Genomic DNA, 24,975 nt, shown 5'->3' with positions numbered 1-24,975 from the left:
ATTTTACATAGGCCCTTTAGTAAGCTCACACCATTAAGACATACTTAAACAAGATACTTCTTGGTTCACAGAACAGTCTCTCTGCCACTATTTTATGTTTTGTGACAAATGGGAAAATCATGGAAAGAAAACTAATAACCAGAGGAATTGTAGCGCAGAGGTGAACAGGATAGCACAGGTTGCTATACTTGAACACATACAATTGTCAGCCATTACAGCATAAACCTCAAGTAATACAGCTTGCTGATCTGGTGAATTAATATAGAGACTGTTGAATAGTTTGTTAAACTGGCTATTCTAGATAATTTGTACACAGAATAGTACAAAATTCATGGAGGAGGAGCGTCCACAGTCAGTTCAATCTGTTAGTGGACAGAGCCCTCTGCTGGGAAACTGAGGAATCAACTCAAGAAAAGGATCTCTTTATATCCTCTAAGACAGCAATGTTATAAGAAAAAGAAATCCTGGCCCTACTATTAATAAAGTATTCAGAATCAACATTAGGTGAAAGATTGATATTGTCCCGAGCTGCAAAAACGGTAGAGACAGATGATGACTGAAGAATGGGTAGAAAGAAGCATTTTTATGTGGTATGGTAAAAGAAATCAAACAAGCCATCATATTCCCTATTACTATGTATGGATGTGAGAGCTGGACAGTTAAGAAAGAAGTTAGGGAAAAATCCATTCATTTGAGATGTGGCACTGAAGAAGAGTGCTGAGGACCCCATGGACAGCCAAAAGGACAAACAAATGGGTCCTAGAGCAGATCAAGCCAGAAATCTCCCTGGAAGCCAAGATGACCAAACTGAGGCTGTCGTACTTCAGACACATCATGAGAAGGGCTCACTGGAAAAGACAATAATGGTGGGAAAGGTGGAAGAAAGTATGAAGAGAGGAAGGCCACATGCTAGATAAATGCTCTATTAAGGAGGTTTTATGGGGTTGCAGGAATTAAGCAGAGCAGTGAGGAAGCACAGAGGGCCATGGAACTCAGCCCCCTCCGGAGAGGCAGCCAGGCCCACTCAAGACAACCTACACACAGCCCTGGAGGAGGCAGAGGCAGGTGTTGAGGCAAGGCTCAGCCCCCAGGAGCTCTGTGGCAGTTTGGAGCTTGAGGCTGGTGCTGGGATCCCGCTGGCTGGCTCAGTGGCGGCCTTCTTCCCCCGTCGCCCTCAGTCTGCCATTCAGGTGAAGTTCTGTTGTCCCCAATGGTGACTCATCAATGTGGCTGCGCTGCCATGGAGGACAATGAAACTTGAGCATCCGCATATTTTATTATCCGCCGGGGTGGTGATGGTCTGGAACGGATCCTCCACAGATACCAAGGGCTGACTGTATTCTCCTTCAACCCTCTCCCACCACTTATTTGCCTCAAAGGTGTTTCTATTGAACCTCAGCTTCTGCAACATCCACTGTTATTTCCACAATTAGCTTGGACTCTTTAGATGTGTATTCCTGAATGGTAGGGGGCCAGACTAGGTAAACCCTTGCAATTAAATGCATTTCAATTGGTGTATTAGTCCAGGAAATATAAATCAAAAGGCTTCAACTTGAAAGCATGCCTTTCAGAAGACTTTTTACATTTTGAGGGGGAGGGGGACAATCCGAGTGTTCTCCAGAGCCATAACTCTATATTGTCATGTGTGGGTCAACAACAAAATCTGTAAGACCGGAGATGAAGAGCTGAAGAAAAACATTCTTCTCTCCCATGTCTTTCTTTGACTTTAGTCAACTTTATTGTGGATCCTCCATTTTTTTGGTCCATGTGTCATCTGCTTCTATTGTCATGCAGATGGAAGAAACCACCAGGTAGGAATATTTTTAGAGTAGAAATCTCTTGTGTATAACAAAACAAAACATATTGAACAGAAGGGAGAGCGGGGGGGGGGGGGGGGTGAAAGCTACACTGAAGAAGAGTGATGGTATGTATCTTTTTAATGTTTTGCATTTATTTATTGTCTTATGATATATTCATTATGCTATTGGTTGTAATTAGTCTGCCATCTTCTTTGTACAAAGCTTACTGAAGATGTATTGTTCCTGTGAAATAGAACAGTTGTGTTTCCCACCAACCTCTAGTGGGGGGGGGGGGGGGTATCTTTTTTGCACCAAGACATAAATACCTCTTAATTTGTTATTTATAATTGGGGACCATAGGGTCCCAGAGGTTATATTGTCCTAAAAATACAAAAAGCTCACAAGCAGAGAGACGGAAAGAAAAATGCCCAAAGAAACATTTTCTAATTTTGGCCACAGGAAGAAAGATCACTGGAGTTGGGAGTACAGGCAAGTCAACAGGAATCCTGTCCAGAAGGCAGTCAATGGCACCCTGTTGCCATCTTCCTACAGATTCAAGTGGCAGATCCTCATGGGCGCCTGATTCTTCTTGCCATCACTGAAGCAAGTGCTGAAGAAAGGGTAGAACTTGTGTGCCTGGGCTTGGTGGAAGGCAAATAGAAAGGACATGTCTTCGGCATTGTAGAAGGCCACCTTATTTGTACTGCAATCCAGCAGGATGCCCACTTTCTTTAGTGAATGCCGAGGCCTCAGGCGCACCCAGGGGGTGGCTGCAGCCCAATACTCAGTGTCCTCACGTAGTCGTATAGCCCAGTAGCCGTTCTCAGGGCACAGCCTGACTCTAGCTGTTCGGTCCACAGAGTGTGCTGCCACTCCCAGGTCCCACTTGGTCTTGTTGCCCACCCAAACCTCCCAGTAATGTCTCCCACTCTCAAAGGATGCTTTTCCCAGGATGTTCACACTCTGCAGGAAGCGCTTTGGACTTCTTGACACATGTTGGGGTGTCTCTCTCTCCGTTACTGCAGTCAAATCTTTGGAGAGGATGAGGTTTGGGTGGGCTGTTTCTGGATCAAAGACTAGAGGGGCTGGAGCTGTTGGAAGAGATTGCAATAGGAAAAGAGTGGATGTTACAATCTTCTTATCTTACTCCTTTATGCCTCTCACAATGAAAGGCAACTTACCTGGGCTGACTGACTTCAGCATCTTTCTCCAAAATGTGTACTGCAGGGGCCCATCATACAGGTCCTTGTGCTGCTCTATGCTAAAAGTAGTCAGTGCTTCCACATCTGTGGCTGGCCTGGAGCAGAGAAAAGTCTGCTGAGCAAGAGAAGATGCAGGCAAAAACATTCTACAGTTGTACAATTAAACACAAAGAACAGAAATATTCTTCAGCTAGGCTCTCTATGCTCTATTGTTATTCTAATTCTGTACAAAATGTCTTGCAGTTCAGTCTAACAGATTACTGAATGCCCAGTTTCTTAAAAATGGAGTAAGCAATTGGTTTAATCCAAACAGAAAGGAGTGTGTATTCTGAGTGGTTGTGGTGGTGGTTGGAGAGTTGTAATCACAAGCCTCACCATCTGCCTCCCATTAGCTTCAACTGAATCATGCCCTCCTCATGGCCATGTCTTAAGAGAAGAGAGGTACAGTTTCAGAAAATATGAAGGCATGTGTGTGTGGGGGGGGGGGCCCCCCCCCCCCGAAACAAACTGAAGAAAACCAATATAGTGCACCCGTGCCGTATGTGGGCACACTATATGTGGCTTCAAGCTTATGCTGAAGCCGTGCGACAGTAAAATATGTGGTGTTTTCAATTGGGCGTAAGCATACATGGAACTTCCCTTACGCGGGGAATCCGAAACAGATCCCCCTCATAAGGGAAGGGCCTACTATAAAATGATTTTGTCTCCTTTAGTTCTCCAAGTGCCAAGCAGACATAAAGCACATTTCTATTTAAAAAAAAAAAGAAATTCACTAAGACCAGGAATCACAACATTGTGAGATGCTGTACTTATCTGTTCCATAAAATTCTATGTACTAGGTTGTTTTAGACATAAAGGCCATAATCTTATTGGGCAGTTATGAATGTATAACTACTTTAGTTACAGATATAAAGTTAATTTTGCCCATCCCCACAATATTCACTTTCCAAGAAGCAATCACTGAGATCAATAGGGATCTGTTTCCCATCCCTTGGGAAGCAGGTGATGTTCCCACCCTCTCCCATGCATTATCTCTGTTGTGAAGAGGCAGAAGCGGGGTCCATGTTGCAATTCCCCCTCATGCTAGAGATTGCTTGCATGAGGTGTGGGTGGGAATGTAAGTCAGATGTTTCCCAACAGGGGAACAGGCCCCCACTAATTACAGTGGCTGCCAGCTGGTAAGTGGGAATTGGAGGACTTTTGTGCTTCCTATGAGTTCCCTAAACAAGGCGCTGCATAGAGGATCCTACACAGTTACAAAGCATAATTCCAGTTTACACATTGTTAAATTCCCAATAGGGTTGTGGCTAAAATGTGTGTGTATGGCTGGGGGGGGGGGGCTGTAAGTGTAAGAATAATCCAATAATCCATAATCCAATTTCCTCCCTTATTTTTCTGAAACACAAAAAGGCTTCAGGAAAATAGTGATTTCCCCCAAGCCTTCCGATCTCTATTGAACAGATAAGAACATTGGGTCTCCCCTATAACTGACCTGAGATGGGAGGTCAAAGAGCATCTAGTTTATTATCTAGTGAACTCATTGTAATCAGGCAGAGCAGTTTGGTGCTTTCACAGCTATAAAAGTAAAATTAGACAAGTCACCAAACTAAATGGACTCCATTAGGCCACATATGGTGACTCCTGAAGGATTCCTAGTTCTCTCTGAGAACATAAAAGTTGTTTAGTATCTGGCAGCTGATAGTACATAGTTGCATAGTTCCATTTACCCTGGTGGCTTGGAAAATTTGCAGGCCTGCCTTAAGCCCACCAGTATCCCCACCTCCAACTGCCACTATGAGCATTTTCTTGAGAAAATATGGGGCAATCTGCAATCTGCACTAAATAACGTCAGTGCCTGCAGTTTTAGGGCTCAATCAACCATGAGCCATCCATGTCTAGTGCCCAGTGCTCACTTATCTCCCCACATTTCCCACAATCAGCCTGCTTACCAACCTCTCTCCAAATTGATTGTTTTCAGTGCTTCAAAGCTACGGAATTGATACTCACTCTTCCTCCCAACTTAAAAAAACACAAACATTCCACTGCAGCAGAACAGGTGAGATAAGAGAGAAACAGCTTCTTGTCTTTCTAGACACGTACCTAACTGTCACACTTTCCACCTGCAACAAGAAGTAGAGAAATTAACAAACACTTCACTTAATCCTGATACAGCTGCTCAAACAAATCTACTGTCTTTTTTCTTGCCTCTGCGCTGACATGTGTCTAATTAAAAACAAAATTATGGACACAATTTCAACTGGATGCTAATTCTACAAGGGTCTGGGCTGATGCTGCTGTACGAACACAAGTCTGTGTAAATGTGGGCTAGGGAAACATGTGGTGCTCCTGATGATGTTGAACTCCAGAGCCTATCAGTTCTAACCAGCCTGGCTAATGAGGTAAGTAGCAAGAGAGTGGTAAGAGAGAAAAGAATGTGTCTTCCAAAGCATTCCTCTAACATGGTGGTATCATTTTCAAATCTTTGAGAAAAGGAGACATGCGGCTGGCTACAGGGAGCACACAATTCCCTTCTTGCAACAGCTCCATTGGCTGCCAGTCTGTTTCCAGTCACAATTCAAATGGCTGGTTTTGGCCTATAAAGCCCTATATAGCTCAAGTCCAGGTTATACAAAGGATCACAACTCCCATTATGAGCCCATTAGACCTCTGAGATTGTCTGCAGAAGCCTTTCTCTCCATCTAACCACCTTCTCAGGCTCATCTTGTGAGCTGCCACAAAATGACCAGAGTGGCTTGCCTGGTGCCTACATTATGATCATTCTGGTGTCAGGGCGCAATCTTCATATTCTCTGAGTCATTTTAAGAACTTTTTTCAGAACTGCTTTTTATTTTATTTTTATGCTCTTTCTGCCAGAAAGGGACACAAGGTGGCTAACAAATAAAAACATTCTATTTCATAGGTGGCAGTGCATCTTTTTGATGCTGGTTTTATTATGTGATGTTTTCAGTCACTATTTTATTATTGGTAATAATGCTTGTATTTCACAGTACCCAGGGAACTATGCTTATCAGGCAATGTAAAAGTAAAATTGGTCACTAATACTTGAAAAATAAATTTGTGGACTACCGGTACAAGCTTCAGAATCCCCAGTCTGCATGGCCACTGAAAGTTGCACACTTATAGTGTTTTAACTTGGACTGTTTTAGATTTGTAAGCCGCCTTGAGTCCTTGTACTGGGAGAAAGGCAGGATATAAATAAATACAATAACAATAATATAATAAGAATAATTGTCCAAAGAGTAACTTTTCTGAGCTCTGCCTATAATAAATACACATAAAAGCAAGTACAAAATGACACATTGGTACATAACCTCACTAGAAGCTATAGTATGACCAGTATATTTGAGGATTATATTATTGAATATAGTTTTTGTATATTGTATATACATGATTTTTTGTATACTGTATGTTGACTGTATATGTTTTAATACAGTTTAATATTTTTAATGTGTAATGTTTTAACATTTTAAATAAATTGTTTTTTAAACTTTATGTTTATACTTTGTAATGCTTTTGTATTGTTTTTAATTTGTACAGTGGGCCCTTCCCTTATGTAGCAGATCTGTTCCGAAACCTCCTGCATAAGGGAAAATATTTGTATTCTTGAGCCCAATTAAAAACAATGGGGCTTGTTTATATGGCACGGCATGTGTGATGTGTGCGCGTGGCATTGTTTCCTCCCAGCCATGGCTTCAGAGTAAACTGAAAGCTGCGTATGGCATGCCTGTGTATGGTGCAGGTGCACTGTACTGTTTTATATTGAGTCCCTATACTGGGAGAAAGGTGGGATGATAATTATGATATGACTGTTGTTGCTGTGTGCCTTCAAGTAGTTTCCAACTTATGGTGACCCTAAGACAAACCCATCACAAGGTTATCTTGGCAAGATTTGTTCGGAGGGGGTTTACTTTTGCCTTCCCCTGAGGCTGAGAGCATATGACTTGCCCAAAGTTACCCAGTGAGTCTCATGGCTGAGCTGGGAATCAAACCCTGGTCTCCAGAGTCATAGTCCAATACTGAAACCACTATGCCAGGGGTAGGCAACCTGTGGCCCATGGGCCGGATGCAGCCCGGCGAGGCCTTGGGACCGGCCCCAGCCTGGTCCTGCCGCCAATTGCCGCCGGGGCCTTTGGCCTCTTGCGCACAGGGGCAAGGGGGGCAATTGTCTATAGACACCTCAGAAACATGCATTTATATTAACATTTTTAATTTTTTTGTGTGTCCTCCACTTTTTTTAAAAAAAAAGTGTCCACCATTTGAAAATGTTGTCCTACATTTGTCCCGGTTTATTTATTTATTTAATTTTAAAATTTTATTTATTTATTTATTTATTTATTTATTGGCTTCGGCCCCCCAGTTGTCTGAGGGACAGCAACCGAGCCCCCGGCTCAAAAAGGTTGCCTACTCCTGCACTATGCCATGCTGGCTCTCCTGGTGTCCAATCCAATGATATGACTAGAGTATATGACTTGGAAAGCAAGCTGTAAATTGCTAGTCTAGCTCTGACACCCAATTCCCAAGCTACATGCCCCTCCCATTGTATTTCAAACTCAATCAGTCTCACCTCCAAAAGCAATGGAATCTCTAGGTTGTCAATCTGTTGCTGTATATGTTCCATGTTCTTCTTTAAATCAGACATCCTCTCTGCTAGTCGTGCAGAGTCTCCTTCCAGTCTCATCAACCATTGTCCTTCCTCCCGTGCTAGTTCCATCAGTACAGTTCTTTCCTCCTTGTCAAGGATACGATGAAGATGCTCAAATGCTGCACGAATCTTTGAATTCAACTCACCAGATGTTTTCTGCAGATGTATTAACAATAAGAAACAGCAGAAAGAGGCGTGAAGGCAATACATTAAAATCCATCCACAGAACTATCTGTATTTCAAAGCAGAATCCTGAGCCAGACATGTATGGAAAACAGTTAAAAGACAGCAGGGCTTTGCTCAAGAGAAGTGCAGCCTACAATCCTTCTTACATAACGCTTTGCCACCATCGTTCAGCACCCTTCTTTGGAATCTGTGCTGCTACAACTGGGTTGACTTCACACTAGCCATTTATTCTGGAACTGCTATCCTTCACTTATAAACTGTTTCGAAAGAATGTAGATGTTTACATCTATAACACTGCACTTGTAATTTTGGTCATGTCTACTTTCAGACTTAATTTATGTTGAGTTTTCTCACTGAAAATATAATGACAGAGTAAAGTCCTAATTAAACTTTTAAAAGCTACTGCAACTTTAATTAGAAGCTTCCTTCTTATGGTCTCTTTCTCCACTGCTTTCATGGCTTCTTATTTGTGGAATGTCCTTACAGACATGTAATTTTGCAATAATATTTCCAGCATATCAACACTCTTCTATTTCCCCAAGCATTTTAAACAGATCAGTCTTGTCTTTGTGACCCTTTTTGTTGTATTTATTGATCACTGCTGATACTGCTCAAGAAGAGCAATACAGCAATAGCTACAGCATTACAGATAGATTAATCCTTGATTAGCCATTATTAAATAGTTGTTGTTCCACATACAAAAAAGCCTTTAATTAAAAAGCTCTGTTTGCTCATTTTGGTATTCCCTATTTTCTGTTAACCATCTTCAGTCTTTTATCAAACAGAAATACGGTATATACTCGATTATAAGTTGACCTCATGTATAAGTTGAGGGCATGTTTTGAGGCCAAACAAAGGATCTAAAGGATGAAGCAAAGCAAAACAATGCCAAAGAACTTACAAAATTCCAGCAGGCACACTGTTTGTGCTCATTCTAAAGGCTGGATGGATGAGTAGAGAGGAGAGGAGTCAGTGCTTCCAGGACAGATTATACTCTTGTCTTTGGGTGGTTCTTTTTTTAATGAGTTAAAGAATAACACTTACACTGGATAAGTCGACTCAGTTTCTCGACTAAATTTAGTCAATTTAATCAATTTTTTGACTAAAATTTCTAACTTACACATAAGAAACATTTTTCATCCCTCCTTCCTTACAAGTAAGAAAGTTCTCACCCCCCCCCCCCCGGAACCTCCTGGGGAGAGGCAGTCTAAAGAAAAGAAACAGCTGCTCATTTTTTGTGCGTGTCTCTCCTTCCCCAAAACTCTTGCCTCTCACTCCAGCCTTTGAGTAAGTATGGAGGGCTAGGGTTGTGTAAGTATGGAGGGCCTTGTGTCTGTAGATGGTGGATAAATGCAGAAGCATCAGGAGAAATGACTGGCTTGTTTCTTAACATCTAAAGTGCTCCTCTACTAAAAACTTGAAAGAGCTTGAAGCTCTTTCAACACAGATCCTGGGGAGTCCAATGCCTGATGAGTAGAACCGCTGATGGCCTCTCTCTCCTGCTGTGGAGATGGGAAGGAGAGCAGTTCATACTGACTTCTGGATATGGGTGGCATGTGGAGATCACATGCCCTGAAGAATCTTGCACCAACTCTGAAAATAGCCTCACAGCAAGACAGTCTAGGATGTAGATAAGCTAATTTAGAAGAACAGTTAAAAAACAAATTAAATAGATATAAACAATGGAATATGCTACCTAAAGCCCATTAGATTAAAATTGACTGCCTTTTTCATCTCAGTGGCTGTTGTTACCTTCTTGTTGAAAGGAACAAATGGAAGCCTTTTTTTTTTGTATTCTTGATAGCACTGGGTTATTTTGTACGCCTTCATTATGGCCCTTATTCCATTGCCCCTCTTTTATATCTAACCAATAAACATGGCAATTTAGCTCTTTTGGAACTCACTACAGACACAAAGAAGCCCTGACAAAGAACTAATCCTCCACATTGTCCTTCTCTACCCTCCTTCCTCCATTCCCACTGTTCCTTTTTGGACAAGGTGACCAGAACTAAATACAAAGGCCCATAATACTGATGAACAACAGCACCAGAAACAGCCTTGGTATTAGCTTCTCTCTCTCTCCCTTTCATTATTTGATTCTCCTTCTCCCTTTTTTAAAAAAAGGCCTACACTGCACATTGAATGTGGTTGGTTTCTGTAATAAGTACCAGTATGTATTATGTGTGATTACAGCTAATTGTTAATTCAAATTACTCTTACTGAAGTGCACATTACTTGCTACTCACTGTCAATAAGTGAGGCTTGCTCAATGAAAGCAGCAAAGTCTTTTTGATGATGCAAACAGATTACTGTCATTAACTGCCCTCAAGTCGACCTTGACTCATGGTGACCCTGTGAATGAGACATCGCCAAGATACCATGTCCTCCACTGCTCTGCTCAGACCCTTGGCTTCTCTTAATTGAGTCCATCCATCTGGCATGTGGTCTTCCTCACTTCTGCTTTCCTCTGTCTTACCTAGCATCATTTTTTCTAATGATTCATGCCTTCTCATGATGTGGCCAAAATACGATAGCCTCAGTTTAGTCATTCAGGAATAGTTTGGGCTTGATCTCCGCAAGAACTCATTTGTTTGTCTTTTTGGCTGTCCATAGTATCCTCACCACTCTTCTCCAGTATTTATTTTCTTTCTGTTGGCTTTTTACACTGTCCAGCTCTCACATCTGCATAGTGATGGGGAATATGATGGTTTGGACTAGCCTCACTTTAGTTTTCAAAGATATGTCTTTGCTCTTTAAGAACTTGTCAGTTTCTTTCATAGCTTTCTTCTAATTTCTTGACTTCAGTTTCCAGACTGATTAATGTTAGAACCAAAGCATGGGAATGCTTCAACTTTTTCAATTTTCTCATTATCTAGGATGAACTCTTGTAGAATGTGAAGTTGAAGGTTTTCACGGCCAGCACCCATAGTTTTTTTGTGGGTTTTTCTGGATGCAGCCATGTCCTGGAAGAGTTCCTTCCTGACGTTTCGCTAGCATCTGTGGCTGGCATCTTCTGAAGATGCTGGCGAAAAGTCAGGAAAAAACTCTTCCAGAACACGGCAACATAGCTCGAAAAACCCACAAAAAACTCTGTAGATCCTCCTGTTTTAATGGTTTTTAATGTTTTTACTGTGTGAGTTTTTGTTATATTTTAGTTTTTGGATTTTTAAGGGGATAAAAGGGATTTAAATTTAGATTATTTTGTTTATTGTGGCTATAATATGTGTATCTATGTAAGTCACCTCAGTTCATTGGGAGAGGCAGGATACAAATAAATTATTGTTGTTGTTGTTGTTATTATTATTCCATGGTTGTTATTTTTGTTTTTTTAATGTTTAACATCAAGCCTACTTTGGCACTTTCCTCTTTGATCTTCTTCAATAGTTGCTCCAGGCCTCCAGGTGCTAATAGTACTGTGTCTAGAAACAGTTTATACTCTCACTTTAATAATACTATGATTATGGTATGTCTCCCACAAGTTATACCAACACACAGCTCATCCATGTTCCCACAACAGTGCACAATCCAGCTTGAATTAAGGAATCTTTATCGTTTTTTACTTTGCCCTGGGACTGAAGAGCAGATGGGAAGAACTTTCTCGCTGCTGCCATCAGGACCATTGAGACGCTTTGCCCCACAGGAAGAGCTTGGAAAGTTACTTTTTAAAATAATTTTGTTATATAAATTGTTGCAAACCTCTAAAAAACAGTGCATTACCATTAACGCTGTAAGGACATTCTAACTATGTATTAATCACTGTATTACTGGTTCATTTGTGGAGAGGAATTTAGGATTGATTTTAAAAATGAAAAAAAAAACCCTGCCTTTTAAAAGCAAAAAGAGACAACAATACTCTTTATAACAACTATGGTAGGCCTTTGAAGAGCTTCATTCTTCTGCCCACACTGCTATTGGTGGGTTGAAAAACAAATTCACCTTCATATAGCTTGGGGAGGTCCCACTGGCCATTTTACTGTGAATGGTAAGTAACATGGGGAGGCACACTCAACTTTAAGGCATCGAGAGGACTTCCTTTTTTCAAAACAGGGAGTATCTAGTTACTCCTTGTTTTGGAGGGGAAAATAAGACCTGTATGAGGCCCCAAATGCTTTGGGCAGTTTACAGATAACAGCATTATTTGCCAATCATTACTTCCAGACTCTGCTAAGGAGTAACAAGTAGCCAAGGTATCAGGGACCATTTTACACTACACAATTATACACTATGACCCTGTTACCCAAACTGCAGGGGGACCCAAGATGGCACCCAGATACTGAATTCAATGGGGAAATTAATTTAGCTCAATAGGATGCAGCGGGAGGGCTAGGGTAACTCTAACCAGGACTTTTAGCCTATGCATATCGGTTCCAAACTCAAAACTCCAGAGCCAGGTTCCAAATCAGTTAGTTTTATTTATATCAAGGGAAAATCAACTTTCACTTAAAGGTAATCACTTACACATACATACAAGAACTAACAATGTACAAGTAGGAGCTGATGGCAATTGAGAGGATAGGGTAATATGTTACCGGTTCCAGAGGTGGCTCTCCAAGCAGGGGAAGGCTGTAGAGTGGATCGTGCCCAGATTGCTACCTGGAACTGAGTTAGCTAGCAATGCTGAGTAGTCTAACTGAAAGCTGACCGAGTGTCTGCCTGATTTCAACTGAGACTGAATTAGAATAGCCCAAAAAACCATTTATATAAGGTAAACCAGGTCTTTGGGGCAGTTTTTCAGAAATGTGGAGTAGATTTTTCCAGGGTAAAGAATGGCCAGAGATCTGGAAATGACTGGACAATAAACACAAACATAATAAACAAAGATATGTCATCTTCAGGTGGCAGTGTCATTTAATTTCCAACTTTCCTGACAGATACCTGGCACCTTACTACCATCACACTCCTATTTGAAAGGATTATGCAGATTCTAACCTCAAAGGGTCTATCCTATTTACGTGTCAAGAACTAGTTGAACTCTAAATAATATTTTAATTAATTTTATGTATGAAACAAAGTTACTGTACATTGAACCATCACATAGCACAGGTATCACTATCTCTGCCACCCATGTGGACAATTTTGGAATATTTCAGATTTAGGAATTCCCTGTAATGACTTGCAAAGAATATTGTTATTTGTAAAAAGCATTTCACTAATTTCAAAAAAGTAAATATTTCATCTCAGTTGTTTTCAAATCTTATGTTCACTGACAAACTCAATTTCTTCTTGTTGGTGGTGTTAGTGTACTTTCAAATTGTTTTCGATTTATGGCGACCCTAAGCCAAGCCTATCTTTAATGATTTCCCTCCTTAAGATAAATTTTCACATTTCTCTTCTCCCTTATGTTGGGATGTCTCAATAAACTTCTTGAATCACTTGTATGTGTACAATCAAGAATGTTTCTTGTTTATCTGCCTAAATGCTCAACTACTTGCTAATTTGTCTAAAGAGAGGAAGACAGGAGTAATAGGCTGAGTCTAAGCTGGTAGTGACTGGCAGATTTGGTAACATTACTTCCCTAATTCAAGAAATCCTGAACTCTGAAGAGGCTGTCACTCAGAGTTAGGAAGAAAATCAGGCACTAGTGGAAGTGCTGCTACAGCACAAAAACATAGAAGATGCCTTTCTGCCAGTTCTCTGTGAGTGACAGGTATGAACCCCCTGTGTTCTGTCATGATGGCAACAACCACATTCCAGGGAAGCAAATTCCACAGTGACCAATCATCAAAAGTAGTCTATGCACAACTTGAGTAATTTTTCTTTCACATACAGTAAATGTTACTACAGCCCGTTACAGATGGGCCTAAAAGTGTGCGTTCCGCACGTGCTAGGGTTAGGAAGCAGCAGCGCTTCCATACACCTTCGACCCTAGCGCGCGCGGAGTGTGCACAAAATGGCGGCGGCCGTGTGGAATGGCTGCTGCCATTACTACGTCATGACCGCGCCGCCTCTAAACGGGGCGGCGCGGTTGTTACGTAGTGGGGCCGCACAAGGGCGCTTAGTGCGCCCTTTCCGCAGCCCTGGAAGGAGCTCCGTTTCGGAGCTCCTTCCAGGTTTGCGTTGCTGGGCGCAGCCTTTAGATGGCTGCGCCCAGCGACGCAGGGGAGAAAGGAGCCAAGCGGCCCCTTTCTCCTCCTCCCCACCGCCGTGGGGTGTCCTTGGGGCTTGAAGCCCCAAGGGCACCCCTTTCCAGGCCTCGGGGAAGTGGCCTGGAAAGCGGCGGATAGGGGCCTCAGTGGCTGCCGCTCTGGTCGCCGAGGCCCCAATTCGGCGGGGAAAGGGGCGGGTGCAGGCCGCCGCTTTTCAGTGGTCTGAAACGCGCCTACCTGTGCCTTTTCTTTCCCAGAAGTGTTAGTAATTAGGGGCTAAAGGTGCTTTGATATCTATCCTCTATGGCCTTACCTGCAAAATAAAATAAAGTTAAAAGCAGGACATGGGGATAGGGGGTTATATGAAGTCTCTGATTTAATTTATTCTGTTTCAACTCTGAGGGTATCTGGTCACAGGTTCTGGATGTTTTTTAAATATCATAACTCTAAGCATTCCCAACTGTTGTTTGACAGCAAACTGTTGCATTGCATCTGCTTGAGTGTTGCTGGAAAGGCACCAACTTAGAAACAGCATTAGAGACCTGAACCCTAAAGAAAAGGTACAGCTGATTCCCAAGAGAATGTTATCTTCAAAGGCATGATATCTTTCCATATGGAATTTTTTTTTCTAGCATGAAAACAGGAAAGAATGAGAGATACAATACAGGGATGCTCGTTCAATCATAGGCTGGCAGCTCTCCCAAGGTTGCACCTGCTGAGGCTGAATATTAGCTGCTTTTAGTCATCGCTGAACCATCTCACTCTTTCATAGGACTTACTTAACTAGCTTATTATGCTCCACTAACTGCTTATATAGTGAAGTACGTAATGCCTCTTACTAACAAATTTCTCTTCTCTGAATGATAAAAAGATTTTTTTTGAGGGGAAGGATTTGTGGGATAGGGTTTTCAATTAGCATTTGGCAGTACATTCTTCTGAATCTTAAAGCTAAATGAAATGACATGAATGAAAAACACAACTCAGATAGTCCTTTGTGCCAATGATCCTTAAGGTGCTAAGACCACAGAACTAGCCAGCTGATCTAGCTAGGCATTTAGTGTAGTTTGGACTCTAGCCAACAAACCACTGGTTGATAGCAATTGATGTCTGTTACCTCAATGTTTCTGTGCAGACTTCCAACTTTCAATTAGTCTGCTTGCCATGGAACTATGGCATGGGCAAGATGAAAAGACAGACTTTTCCTCAAAACCTGAAGTGCCAAAAGTGGATAGGACAGTCCACCACCTTCTCCTTGAAGGACTGGCATCTACAAACTCTGGCTTGACCACCATAAAATCACACATCTGCTGACCTCTCTCCCAGAGCAAGGATCGATTGTCTGGTGGGAAATTACTTACATTGCAATGAGAAGGATTCAAATTCCAACCACGGTCTCTCCAGTTATTTTTTAATGGGTCAAACAGTAAGTAATTTAAAGAGATGATGTCAGTTCCAGAACTGACTAGATGGACAAACAGTCTTGCCTTGTATAAGGCATCTTCCTAAATTTCTATATTATTTTATTGGTTTATTTATACCCTGCCCTTCATCCAAACTCAACACATCTTCTAAGCGCATTAAGGTCTTACCCCATAGCAATGCCAGTAAGAATACGGGCTTCACATACTCATACCCTACAAAGCTGAATCTACACATGGAAATGAAATATTTTTTATCAGATATCACCTATCTACTTGTTCCTTTTCTAGTATGGAAACTACATATTTAGTTTTTGCTTCCCAGCATAGGCACATAGACTGAAAGGAAGCAACGAACAAATGGGAGAAAATGCATATAGGCTGTCCACTTTCTCTTATACATGAATGCCCATGTGGGACAACTGCTACCTTTGAAGTGGTCATGGGACACTTTCCTATTTCTGAAGATTAGAGCTTTGGATGTAATGTGCTACAAGCAACATAGCTAGTTGCAAAAAGGTCCCATTTCTGGTAATGAAAAAGCAACAAAATCAGATTTCCAAAGTAATTTATTGAGTGGGAAGCAAAGTTACTATACTTGTGTAATGAATAGTCTTCTAGGGATTTTTAAAATTACATTTAAAGGACACTAACAGGAATGTTACAAGTTTTATGCCATTCTCTTATCAAGTCGAATGTTGTGTGTGGTTGTGTGCGTGTGTGTGTTAAGAAATAAAAAATGATTTAAAAGTAAATAGCAATGCAAGGAGTTACATTTCCCAAAGTATAACAAGTCATGAAAATAAACTCCTGCTTAAATACAACAAGAGGAAAGGAGAGAAGCTTTTAAGTTGCAGGTAAGATTATCTGAGTCCAACACATCCTTATAATCTCTATGATTATATTTAATGCTGGGTTTGGTCCACCAGGGTATCACAACACAAAGACCTTCTAGCATATTGCACTCACAGATGGGACACAGAAGAGGGTCCCTCCACTAGACCTGAGTCATGTGCAAATGTATATGGGGAGAGGTGCATACTTCCAGTAATTTTTGACAGCCTTGACTATCTCAGTGCCACCATGTTATCCTTAATGACCCTCAACACATTCAGTCTTGTCTGACTTCAGAGACTAAGCAGACTCTGGTTAGTACTTGGGTAGGAGAATACTGAGGAATACCAGGGAAACAAGTTTGCCTGAAATCTTGGAGGGTCATTGGCTGTAAAAGTTTACAATACTGGATTAGATGGGCCAATGGTCTGACATCGTATAAGGAAGCTGCCTTTCTTGGGTTTACAGGCAGCCATGCTGGCCGGTGCTGATAGCAGCTGTGCTCCAATGTATCTTAGAGACCACCAGGTACATGGAAATTGTTTTATAATTTGTATATAAATCTAAAAAGAACTTTTGGTTGTTTTAAATGTCAAAACTCAATAAATATTTGAGACACAATGTTTATATGGATTTTAAACATTTAATGGTTTTAATGTGATGATTTACAATTGTGTTTTAATTTTTATTGTTATGATTTTTAAGCTGATCTTGTTTTAGCATTGTGAGTCACCTTGTGTTCCACACTGGGGAAAAGGAGTCATATAAATTGAATAAATAAATAATATTTAGTGGAGCCTTCCCTAGAGTATGAATAGCTTCAGTCACACTAGTATCACACTAAACTTCCCTTCTACTCCCAGGATCTTCACAAGAAGCTCACCTGTGGATGCTCTGTCATTGACTGAGTATGTTACAGAACAAGAAATCAACTTGCTTTGCTTACTTCTCAACAACCAATGGGGAAGAAATAAAACAGTCTGTCCTCCATAGCCTCCTTTTATTGTTTAAAAGACCTTTTGCTGGTTTTCCCAAGGGAAATATGTTCAATTTCACCAAGTAAAAATCTGACTTGTAAGCCTGATATTCCGGGGGTGGGGTTGAAATACTTTGCTGAGGTTTAGTGGCACGAAGAGCTCTCTCTCTCTGTGTACATACTCTTTCCAGTAACTGCCCTACTGCTCAGCCTCCTTTGTGCAAGTTCTGCAATTAGGGGTATTAATCTTTCCTTCTGCTGAGGTGACTTAGCAGATCAATGATTATCTGGGCAGATGATTAGCTTGCTTTGTGCCAGCCCTGAAACAACCATTATTTATTTGGCTGCTTTATCTTTTGGCTGTGATTTAAAGAGACCATTAAAATAGAAGCTCACAAACAGCAAGGCACTCTTACAACAGCCCTGCTGACTGAATTAGACTTTGAAGTCAAAACCTTGGTAATTTACTATTTCCCCACCCCCGTTTTAGCTCACTCTTTTCTTTAGCTGATCTCTTCCACACTTTTTTTTTGAAAGTAGCGAAAAAACAAAACAACCATATTGTCCATCTCTTAGCCTTTTGGTTATCCTCCCTCTTGAGGGTCAACATTGTGCTTCATCTAAAGTATGCCACTGAAAAACAAAGCTTGCCACAGAAGAAAAACTGTGAATGTATATGGAGATGGGGGAAAGTGCCATTACCAGCAAGCTGCAGATCTTTTCCTCAGCCCCTAGCTTCATTTTCATCAGTTTCTCATGCTCCATGTGGAAAGACTGAAGTGCCTCTTCAAGGTGCTGCTAATCATGGAAGATAAGTGCACAGAAATAAAAGCATTACATTTATGACTACAATATGTTCTTATGTATACATTTAAGAGCTACTATAGTTTGATGGATAGTGTCCCCTTTAGAGCAGGGAGAACTGATCTTGGGCTGGTTGGTTTCTCTTAGCCCAACTTACCATAAAGACTTACTATAAACAAAAATGACCAATGTGGTATAGCAGACTGAGTGGTGGACTCCAGGAGTCCTGGGGGTGACTCCCGGCTCAACAATGGAAACCTAGTATGTGGCGTTGGGCAAGTCACACTCTCTCTACCTTAGAGGAAGGAAATGGAAACCTCACTTGGAATAAGTAAGTCTTATCAAGAAAATATCTTAAAAGGGTTACCATAAATTGGAGTCAATGTGAAGGCATATTGCAACAATGTGGACAGTCCACCTCCCTGAGTTCCTTGAAGAAAAAATGCAATACCATTACTAAAGCTACTTCTACTAAGTCCACTATCTCTTATATAATGCCATTTTCCTCTCTTTTTTTCCTTCAACAACACACCAACACTGTACCTTGCCTTCCACTGCTACCCGCCCCCCCCCCCCCCCCCCCCCCCCCCCCCGGCTGCACCAGCCTGGAAAAGGATGCAAAGGAGGGAGGCAGAGTATTTTATGCTAGCTCCAATGCCCCCGGAACACTTGGTTGCACCAGCCCAGAGTTTAACTATTTTAGATATGTAATTGATAATTGATTGTTGTTTTGCTGCCAGGGGAGAGTTGGGGATTGTCATTTAAATTATTATGCTGTATCATGTATCCTGAATTATTATGTTATGCCATGTATTTTTTTGTATTTTGTATTCTTTATTATGTATTTTGACTTTTTGTATAATTAATTTATTGATATTGTTTGCTGTGATTTAATTGACAGGGGGGTTATTTTGTACTTTGTATCTGTATTTTTTGTTACCTTTGCTTGTAATCTGCCTTGATTCTGCAAGGAAAAGGCAGAATATAAATAAATCATCATCTACACTGGCTTCCAATTAGCTTCTGGGCACAATACAAGGTGTTGGTTATTACCTTTAAAGCCCTACATGGCTTGGGTCTGAATTACTTACGGGAACGCATCTCCCTATACAATCCGCCCCACACTCTTAGAACAAATGGGAAGAAATTGTTAGAGATAACAGCATCTAAATGTTTCTACTTCCCAAAAAGCATTTAGTATAGCTGCCCCCCCACTATGGAATGGACTCCCAGAGGAAATCCGCCTTGCTACATCCCTGGAAACTTTCAGCAAGTCAGTTAAGACAGAGCTTTTCGACGTGCATACCCACCTGACCTTCAATGAATTACAGACTATTTCTGTATGAAACGAGAACATCTGACCCCAAGATTGTTGATTTTATGTTTTTAACTGTGGTTTTACCTTGTGTGATAATAATATTGTAATGTTTTAATTGTATTTTTTCATCTCTGTTGTGATCCCACCTCGATCCAATTGGGAGAGGCGGGAAGATATAAATAAACTCTATTATTATTATTATTATTATTATTATTATTATTATTATTACTACTACTACTACTACTTAACCAATTGATATTCCCCCATCCCCTTTATATGTACATGCCAATTATCGCTCATCCATCAGTATGTTAGGAGAGTATAACACTTCCAAGGGCCACTGAGTGATCTCTGTGCACCTTTTCAGAGCCATCAAAAGTTGAGACTCCTAAACTGTACCTACATCAGAAGGCTCAACATGCTTTAGGCAGCAGTAGGGAAACTCTGGGTCTCTAAAACAGGGTGGCAACATGCACCCCTGGGACAACAACCCCCCACCCTGAGGCTGGTTTTGCAGCACTTGACCCATTCGGAGCCACCTTGTTCTGACAACAAAAAGCTGCTTTCCCTCAAAGCCTCCATGATCAGCAATTCATCTTTCAAATGGACTGAAGCCCCCCAAGTCCTTCAAAATTTTAAAAATTCATTTTTTTCTAAACCAGCAGTGAGCTTCTAAGTACAGTAGCCCCTCCGTTTTCACGAGGGATCCATTCTGGATACAACCCCCCCCCCCCCGCAAGAATGAAAATCGCTGGTATTCAAGCCCCATTGGCTTAAATGATGGCACACACCTCCATTTGCCGCCCGTGAACGGGCAAGGGATATGGATTTGAAGTCCGTGAAAATAGAGGGGTGACTGTACTTCCATGTTTGGACAGTAGGGTTGTTTTGTTTTGTTTCTTTGCATTTATGGTACAGCATGCAGACCTTGGAAGGGTCTCAAGATAGAAAAGTTGGATCTGGACCCATCAGTTGTCTGCTTCTGCTTAACATTTTGGACAACACATATCAATCCAAGTCAGTGTTGTCCATAGTCAACCATGATAAGAACTGTAATTCTGCAATACCTTCAGGGTCACAGGTTTCCTCTCCACCCCAGCCTAACTTTTTGTTTGTCTAGTATCAGTAGACTCTGAACTGCTGATCTAAGATATGATCCAAAAGTAATGTGCCAGTAAGTCACAAACAAAATGCTGTGATGACAATAGAAAGCCGTTTTAAAAAGGAGGAAGATGAAGATATAACTGACCTGTGGATTAAAAGTGCAAGAAAGCTAAAATCAGGAGAAGGGTATATTACTTGAGGCAAGAAGAGGTGTCTACTGAGCTCCAAACAGCCCAATGACATCTGTTGGCAACCCAAGTGTTTATCAAAGTCTTTGACTGAAAAAGCTATATACCTTAGTTTTAGAAGCTGAAGGGGGAGATCATATGATATCAGAATTAAGAGAGGCCTCCATCTTCTGCTAAACATTGCACCCAAACATTTCAAGAAAACACCATACATCTACTGAGGCTTTGGTTCTAGGATCCCCCATGTGGATACCAAAATCTGAGAATACTTAAGTCTCGTTATATACAATGGGGTAGTAAAATGGTGTCCCTTATATAAAATAGCAAAATCAAGCCTTGCTTTTTTGAATTACAATTTTTTTAATTGGATGGTTGAATCTATGGATGCAGAACCTGTAGATATAGAGGGCTGACCGTGTTTCACCTTTTGGCTTTTCTATTTCTTTAAAACTCCTACTGACCCAAATATGCCCATCTCACACTTCTTTTAAATCCTTCAGTTGCACAAAACACTTCCTAGTATATCTTACATATCTCTAAGTACAATAAGATCCAATCCCCACAACTGTGATACCTTTACTGGCCAATGAAAATTCACAAAATTCATATTTTGGCTGGCCAATAAAACTATTGTTGTTTGGATTTTGGATGGTCAACATGGACAAGTTTTCTAGTATATCTGGTATTTCTTGCTGCGTATCAAATTGCAATGCTCTCCTAATTTAAATCTGGCCATCAGTGGTTTAGGTACTTCTGACAAATCTGCTAGGTACTGAGGTTCAAAATTAACTGAGAAAGGGACACTGGACAGTTCTGTGAAAAAAAGGGCAATACCTTCAGCTATTAGGAAAAGCTGCTCACCTGTACTTTTCTCCTATGCTCTTCTGAGGTGCACCTCCTAACTTTCTCCACTACTCCAGAAACAAGGTACTGGGGGCGGAAAGACCGGGTAGGGAACTCACGCCGACACTGAGGGCAGGTGGCAACATCCGAGCAACTGTCCCAGTAGCTCTGGATGCACTCTTGGCAAAAATGGTGCATGCAGTCCAGCATGACCGGGTCCCGAAAGAGATCAAAACAGATGGCGCAGGTCAGCTCTTCCCGAAGGCTCTGCTCCTGGCAACTGTGGGCCATTTCTGCACAGACACAAAACATGTTTATCAGTCCCCAAAAGCACAGGCCCTTGATCCCTGTTCCTATCCTGCATGATAACAGAACCCTATGGTTGCAACACACTGAGAAAAACAAGCCAGTTCAATGGCTGGCTGTCTTCCAAATTTGGCAGGTACAGTAAACAAGCATCTGCCTCTGCACTTGTACATAGTTTCCCCCAGTATTAAGGCCTCTGTTACTTATACCTGCATTTGTGTTAAAGAAAGCATTCAAAAGATGCAATAAATAAATAAATATGGAGATGCAGCAAGGAAAAAGGCAGCACCTGTTGCTTTTCTGCCTGCAGATAAAAGCACAGGAAGAATCCTATTAGGAAAGGATGGCAAGGTTGGCTATTTCCTATGAAAACCTTCTAGTCTAACAGCGGTAACATAGCCAGAAATTCACCAGGTGCTGCTCTTCTTGAGATGCATGCAACAGGCTGCAAGGAAGCTATTAAGATGGAACCTGTAGAGCAGGTACCTTCCTGGGGTGTATCCACACTGCAGAATTGAAAGCAGCATCGGAAGAGCAGCTTCTAGCACCTTTGAGACTATGGTCCAAAACACACTGCAAAAATAATCCAGTTTGAGACTGCTTAAACTGCCTTGGCTCAGTGCTAGGGAATACTGGGAATTGTAGTTTGTTGTGGCACCAGAGCTCTCTGATAGAAAAGGCTAAACGTCTCACAAAACTACAGTTCCCAGAATTCCCTAGCATTGAACCAGGGCAGTTAAAGCGGTCTCAATCTGGATTATTTCTGCGGTGTGTTTTGGACGTAATTGAAATACAGAAGTTGGTAGCATGAGCGTTTATAGGTATGCATCTGAGGAAGTAGACTTTTAAGTCTAGGAAAAGCTCATGCTGCTAACTTCTTCCTTTCAGTTAAGCCTCAAAGGCGCCACAAGATCTCTTCCTATTCTGATTTCCCCAGATTAGGTCTTCTTTCAAATCAGAATTAAAACAGCTTGACACCCTTTTAACCGCCAAGTCCATGAATCCTGGGATTTATAGTTTGGTGGGGTCTGTGAGAGAGCCTCAGGATTCTGTAGCATAGGTTTAAGGCACTTAAAGCGGTGACAAAGTGCTTTTAAATCTGCAGTGTGGATACACCCAGAGACCGCATCTGCCATTTTGTCCTCCATTCTGAGCCTCACGAAGGCTGCATCCACACTGGGGAAATAACCCGGCTTGGCACTGCTCTAATTCTTTGTCTGGCTCAAGACTATGGAATTCTGGGAGTTGGAGTTTGTTGTGGGGCCCTCTGCTCCGCTCTGGGCCCACGACAAATTCCATAGCCTTGAGCCAAGACACATTTAAACCGGTGCCAAACCGGGTTATTTCCCCAGTGTGGATGCAGCCCAGGAATACCTTCGCCGTCTTTCCCCAACTTCCCTCTCCTCCGAAGACCCCAGAAAGAGGTGCGCGCGGCCTCCGTCAAACAAACAAACAAAATCAGCTCCGCTTCTCACTCAGGAACCAAGAAATGGAGCCCATCGAACCTTCAAATTCCTCCTGGGGCTCCCCGCCCACCCAACACCATACAACACGCCCGCCCCCACCTTGATTGACAAGCACCTAGTCCAATCGGACCAGCGTCACTGGCGGAGGGAGCCCCGCCCAGCTCCCGCCCTCTATTGGTGGCTGAGGGACAATCCCTGCGCTGGGCCCCTCAGAAGGACCTGGGCGCGTGCCTGAGCGCGAGGCCTCATTGCTGAGCTGGCGCTTGGGGGCTCGCGCCAGGGGGCGGGGCGTCTTGGCCTCTTTCTCTGTCTCCCTCACTTTCCCGCCCTTTTTGGGGGGGGCTGTCCTCCTCCTGCTGTGGGTCAGAAATTATACAGGGCTTCTTGGTGGTGTTCTTTTTTGTTGTGGTGTGCGTTCCTCTTGGAAACTTTATTCAGACGAGGGAGTTTTTGCCCTTGCTTCCCCCCCCACTTTCCCCCCAGTATAAAAGGACCCCAGGCGGCTGCCAACCGGTTTAAAAACAGTACAAATCTATACAAGCACAAACAGTAGAAGAACAGTACATGTTTAAAAACAAACAATCTTAAAAAGTTAAAAACCTCACAAATTAAAATACTAGAATGCATAAAAATATATATGCTAACAATATACAGTACAACATATATATACAGTATATATATATACACACACACACACAGTACGTAGAGAGATCTTGTAGCACCTTTGAGACTGAAAGAAAAGTTGGCAGTGTGAGCTTTTGTAGACTTCAGTCTACTTCCTCAGATGCATTTGGAGAGGAAGCAGACACAGACATATATAAGCCATTGGTACACCATTGAGGATGTCACATACCAATGGCATATGTATGTCTGTACCTGGCTTCTACTCCACCAAATGCATCTGAGGAAGTAGACTTTAGGCTACAAAATCTCATGCTGCCAACTTCTTTCTTTCAGTCAGTCTCAAAGGCGCTACAAGACCTCTCTATGTACTGATTCTACAGACTAACACAGCTGTATCTTTGAATTATAAACACAATACAGTCAGCCCTCCATATCCATGGACTTATTATCCACAGATTCAAGCATCCACAGCTTGAAAATAGTTAATATATATATAAATTCCAGAAAGGAAACCTTGATTTTGCCATTTTATAGAAGGGGCACCATTTTACTATGCCTTTGTATTTAATGGGACTTGAACACCCATGGATTTTGGTATCTGCAGGGAGGGATCCTGGAACCAAACTCCAGTGGACACCAAGGGCCCATTGTATACAAAGACTAGTGTAATATGTTATTGTTGTGTGCCTTAAAGTAGTTTGCAACTTACAGCGACCCTAAGGCACACCTATCATGAGATCTTATTGGCAAGTTTCTTCAGAGGGAGTTTGCTCTTGCCATCCTCTGATCATTGTCATTGATCAAAATCTTATGCTGATTTATGCCCCTCCACATTCGCTGGGGTTAGGGGCACAGGACCCCCGTGAATGTGGAAAAACCACAAATAACAAAAACACTACGTTTTTACCTGAGAAAACACCTCTCTAGGAATCTCTCTAGTTCCTCCAGCGCAACTCTGTGGTCACCATCTGCCAGACATTGAGCATAGAATTGCAATGGAAGAGCTACAAATGCCTAGTGGAGTGCCCTCTCTAGGTCCTTCAGTGCGACTTTGGTTAGAGTTGACCATAGAGTTGTCCTGGAGGACCTAGATATTCCTAGAGAGAACATATTAATAAAATCCATGAATAACCAAATTCACAAAAGTCAATGCCACAA

General features: G+C 41.8%; 1 protein-coding gene across 6 annotated transcripts; it reads right to left on the bottom strand.

Annotated features, from left to right (window-relative positions):
• Window positions 1-1,919: 1,919 nt before the first annotated feature.
• Window positions 1,920-23,266, bottom strand: LOC121921617 (zinc-binding protein A33-like). 6 transcript variants are annotated; one of them, XM_042449938.1, is made up of 7 exons: window positions 23,203-23,266; window positions 21,440-21,714; window positions 17,867-17,962; window positions 7,587-7,820; window positions 5,009-5,121; window positions 2,981-3,096; window positions 1,920-2,890 (listed from the first exon to the last, which is right to left on the bottom strand). In XM_042449938.1, the coding sequence occupies exons 1-7, from the start codon at window positions 23,225-23,227 to the stop codon at window positions 2,346-2,348; spliced, it is 1,404 nt and encodes a 467-aa protein (XP_042305872.1). In that variant the 5' UTR covers window positions 23,228-23,266; the 3' UTR covers window positions 1,920-2,345. The 6 variants fall into 6 exon arrangements, with proteins under 6 accessions (XP_042305872.1, XP_042305877.1, XP_042305874.1 ...); XM_042449943.1 differs by having other exon boundaries at window positions 5,102-5,121; XM_042449940.1 differs by having other exon boundaries at window positions 17,867-17,959.
• Window positions 23,267-24,975: the final 1,709 nt, after the last annotated feature.

The sequence above is a fragment of the Sceloporus undulatus genome, chromosome 2 (genome assembly GCF_019175285.1).
Source record: "Sceloporus undulatus isolate JIND9_A2432 ecotype Alabama chromosome 2, SceUnd_v1.1, whole genome shotgun sequence".
Lineage (NCBI taxonomy): Eukaryota > Metazoa > Chordata > Lepidosauria > Squamata > Phrynosomatidae > Sceloporus > Sceloporus undulatus.
This window is presented reverse-complemented; position numbering and strand designations above follow the sequence as displayed.

Bases quoted from the DNA above. Each gene is read 5' to 3' on its own strand.
- LOC121921617 (XM_042449938.1), bottom strand. From the start codon at position 23,227: ATGGGCTCCATTTCTTGGTTCCTGA. The intron at 7,821-17,866 runs GTAATGGCACTT...ATACATCTGCAG, and splicing joins AAAAGATCTGCAGCTTGCTG to AAAACATCTGGTGAGTTGAA. The intron at 5,122-7,586 runs GTGAGACTGATT...TTCTTGTTGCAG, and splicing joins AGATTCCATTGCTTTTGGAG to GTGGAAAGTGTGACAGTTAG.